Raw genomic sequence first — 4,195 nt, forward strand, 5'->3', positions numbered from 1 at the left:
TTTTGAAACTCTGTTGTGCATAATAATTTGGAACAGTGCATTTTGAGTTTCTTTATTTTTGAAAAAATACTGTTATCATTAGGAGGTTTGTTTAATAAAATTTGATTTAAACTAACGGTTAATGACTTGAAAATTATACTGACTGTCATTTGCATTGACCATTTATGAAAATCAGATAAAAATATAATTTGCATAATAATTCAGAAAGCGGTGTAAATTGTGTTGTTTTTTTTGTTTGTTTGTTTGTTTTTTCTTTGGTTCATAACCTTACTCCTAGTTCCGCAACAACCACCACCCACCCACCAAATAGAATAACAAACAGACAATTCAAAAGAATGATCTATGAAATAAATTTATTATTTTTATCGTGACATGAGCAGTTCCTCCATGTTTGAAAACAAGATAAGATTTATTAATAGTGTGGCCTCAGGGTGAGATTGTCATAAACAGAGCACAATTTGATTTTTGGATCCTACATTTACATTTCTTAGGATCAGTCATTTGCCCCTTATATCTGTACATACATTTTTCAGTAGAGTGTGCAGAAGGATCAGAAGCACAGATAAGAGCACATCATTAGCTTAAGCTCACTGAATGCTCGGGCATGTGTAAGCAGTCACATTATCATTTTACCATCATCTCACTACCAGCAAATAGAGCTTCATATTTAAGAATCCAGCACCGACTCTCAGTCTGTTTGTGCTGAACACTGTGATTGCAAAAGCCTGTGTTGATTAAGGAAAGGAATGCATGTGCATGTCATTGATGTCTGCATATTAAACAACCAAATTATCAAATTATAGACGTGGATGGAGACTATGCATGGGATTTAAATATTTCTAGTCAATATTTTCCCAAATAGAAATTAAAACATTTTACACACTGTGAAGCAGAACTGGTGCTGTGTAAAGGCAGTACTTGCTAAATTTGTAAATTATGCTCATCAGCAGGGCAAAGAGATTTAATCAAATAAGATTTGGTCAGTAACAGTAGGACATCTGATGTCAGAGTACATGCAGTCTTGAGTCTGTTCTTTCTCCCTGTGATTTCTTCCAGTTTTCCTCTTGTTAAAACGCAGGGCAGCATAACTCAGCTCCACACTATCATGGTCCTATTGCAATGAACACAAACAGACTTAGGTTGTGCCTTCATCGGGACGTTTCACCAATCTGTGCCTTTGCTGTTACCTGTCGCAGGGTCTGGAGGGCATATCTACAAGTCATTTTAAAGGTCTGTTCACATACAAGCAGGCTTATCCATCCATGTGCACTCCAGCCATATGATCTGGGTGAAAGAGCTAGATGAAATAGCTGGGTGTTGTCCTTCATTAATATGCTTAATCAGCTCAGTAAGCAGAATGGTGCATCACAAAAATGGCACATATGTCTGTTGTTTTATTACTTGCATGCTACAGAGCATGAACGTTGTGAGGTTCCCACTTCACCTAACACCCTTATATATTTTCCTTCATTACAAAGGGGACTACAATTAGATTCAGCTGTACTATAAAAAATTTAGTTCTACAATTAAACTTTCTCCTGCCATATAAATATTGTAACTGTAATTATAAATGCATGTTTCCTTTACTCACTGTAATTGTTGCTGTCAGTTTGAACATGCATTGTGTTTTTCTGGGATTAGAACTTGCAGAGAGTGGAGTTGAGCTCCTCAAGGTTCCTGTCTATTTTTTTCACAAAAATATTTCACTTTTGACCTACCACTTTTATCTCCATGCTACCTTCTGAAACTTGAGCAAAACAAGTTTCAGATAGCATAACATTACTGCTTTTAAATGCTTTTAAAGTGATAAGAGCAGACCAGAGCATTCGCACACATTTCCACAAAAAAATATTACAAAATATGAAATTACAATGTATAAGATATACCTGATTGATTTTTCTCACTGTAGCAGTGCTTTGTTTCTCTGGAGGAAAAAACAAAAAAACAAACAAACATCTATCTGGTTTCACTATGTGTAGTGAATATATATTTTACCTTATTGAATAAAACATTGCACATTGTTTTTTATTGACATATTTAAATATATGGTTCTTAAAATACATATAATTCTAAAATGTCACATATCATTTTTTTTTTCAAACGGAGAAGGCATATTCAGTTATTTTAATGAACACTTACCACTGCTGGGTCGACAATTTCTCCATTTACAAATTAAAATGGCTTGAACAAAGATCACAATTACACAAGCTCCCAAAGCTGCTCCCAGCCAGATCACTGCAGGACTCAGGGCTGTAGAAAAGGAATGATCACAAAACAGCATGAAGTGTTACTATTCTTGTGGTAGTGTCAAGGTAAAAAGCTGAGATAGCTCTAACACATTAATCATAAATAATCTGCAAACACACAAATAGGCCACACGTGATCTTAATCTGTTTGTAAATATCAAACCAATTGAACAAAATAGTCTTTGGTGTCACTGAACAGCTCAGTGCTGCTAATTAACAGAATGATGGATTTAACGACTTCAGTTTGCACAACACTGCATTAATGTTAGCCTTATATTTAATACTGTGACTGTATTTCATCACATGACCAATGAATATAGAATTTTAAGAATTTCATACAATAACAAAAAGTATTTAGATGCTTACTCAAATCTACTGTCGTCCCATTTCCAAGAAGGATCTTGCCACAGGTGGCCACAGCGCAGTAGTAAGTGCCAGTATCAGAGAGGCTGAGGACACTCTTGGAGAAGTTGTACACACAGCTGTGTGCAGAAGAGCTGATCTCACACTGATGGCTGTTGTTGTGATGAGTGTAAATGATTTCAGGATGGGAGTCTCCTGCAGCAGCTCTGAACCAGAGCACTCGGAGTTCTGCTGTTCTCCTCTCAGAGAGGACGGTGCACTGCAAAGACACTGACTCTCCTGGGGAAACCACACCCAGCACTGGACTTTGGACCACTGATACTTGATATTTATCATTTTTATTTAAATACCCTGTTAAGATTAAAATATATAGACATTAAGACACAGCTATATACTCTATACTATATACACATTTAGATTTTTCTACCTTTGTAAACATCATAAGTCATAAAAAGTAAACTGTCTATGTCTTACATGCAACAAACCCTAAAATATTTCAACATTCTTTAACATATTTCATATAAGAAAATATACACTTGGGTCATAACATAATAATGCACAAAATGTGCAAGTTATTTGAAAATTATTTTGGTGTTAAAATGAATTAGGCCATTAAGAAAAAAAAAGAGTTATAGTGGCCAAAAGGTATAACTTCTTACCTTTCACTGATAACAATGCTCCCTTTCCAAACACAATCTCATACTTATTTGTGCCACAGTAATACATGGCCTCTTCTGACGGTTCAATGCTAGCAATGTTCAAATGACAGAACCCTTTTCCCTTCACAATAGTGAACTTTGGAGGTTTAAATTCACTGTAGTAAGAGGAAGTCTCTACTGATTTCTGAGTCATGGCCATTATACGAGGCTCCTGTCCTGTTTTTTGCTGGTACCAAACGATGGGATCGGTGTTGTCCTCTTCCAGCAGAAAGCACTGGAGAGTCACATTCTCTCCAAATGCAGCGGTGGTCACAGAGTTCAGCTGATTGACACCTTTTGCCCAAAGAATGAAACCTTGGTTCATGCCAAAGGTTACTCTATAAACCATGTGCAAAGGTACTTATTTGTGCAGATGAAAAAGACATGTATCTTAGGAATGCATGTGCCTTCGGCTGAATAGGGCCTAAAACATTACTGAACGTGTAAATATTGTTGAGAGAAAAACTTTGAAAAATGTAGCATAATTACTGCAAAAGCAGATGGTACTCACCTATATCACTAGAAAGAACCGCAGTGAGACACATCAGGACCATTCTCCAGATGCCCAGGTCCTGTTGCATGGTGTGTTTGCTTGATAAACTGCTGAAAGGTCAAACAGCTTCATAAGTTGACGTATCTTATTTACATCACATACTTCCTGTGTTTTTCCTCCAATAAGAAACTGCAACAAAAATGCTGTACAGTCCCCTTAAAAACATTGTCTTTTTTTGTGTCATATGTTGTTTTAGTTCTTCAAGTTAAGTTGTTTATTATTTGACACATTCGTGGGATAAGAGCTCTTGGATAGTTTTGTATAATAATATTTATTAGTATTTCGGACAAATTTATTATACAGTGGCAAACTGTCATTATTCCACTGAAAACAGA

General features: G+C 35.9%; 1 protein-coding gene across 2 annotated transcripts; it reads right to left on the bottom strand.

The window, feature by feature from the left end:
• Nucleotides 1-336: 336 nt before the first annotated feature.
• On the bottom strand, nucleotides 337-3,881 carry LOC118242284. 2 transcript variants are annotated; one of them, XM_035532277.1, is made up of 6 exons: nucleotides 3,819-3,881; nucleotides 3,269-3,601; nucleotides 2,613-2,960; nucleotides 2,140-2,250; nucleotides 1,887-1,924; nucleotides 337-1,111 (listed from the first exon to the last, which is right to left on the bottom strand). In XM_035532277.1, exons 1-6 carry the CDS (start codon nucleotides 3,859-3,861, stop codon nucleotides 962-964), a joined length of 1,023 nt encoding a protein of 340 aa, XP_035388170.1. In that variant the 5' UTR covers nucleotides 3,862-3,881; the 3' UTR covers nucleotides 337-961. The 2 variants fall into 2 exon arrangements, with proteins under 2 accessions (XP_035388170.1, XP_035388169.1); XM_035532276.1 differs by lacking the exon at nucleotides 3,819-3,881 and having other exon boundaries at nucleotides 3,269-3,672.
• Between the last annotated feature and the right edge of the window lie 314 nt (nucleotides 3,882-4,195).

This window comes from Electrophorus electricus, chromosome 12 (assembly GCF_013358815.1).
Source record: "Electrophorus electricus isolate fEleEle1 chromosome 12, fEleEle1.pri, whole genome shotgun sequence".
Classification (NCBI taxonomy): Eukaryota; Metazoa; Chordata; class Actinopteri; order Gymnotiformes; family Gymnotidae; genus Electrophorus; species Electrophorus electricus.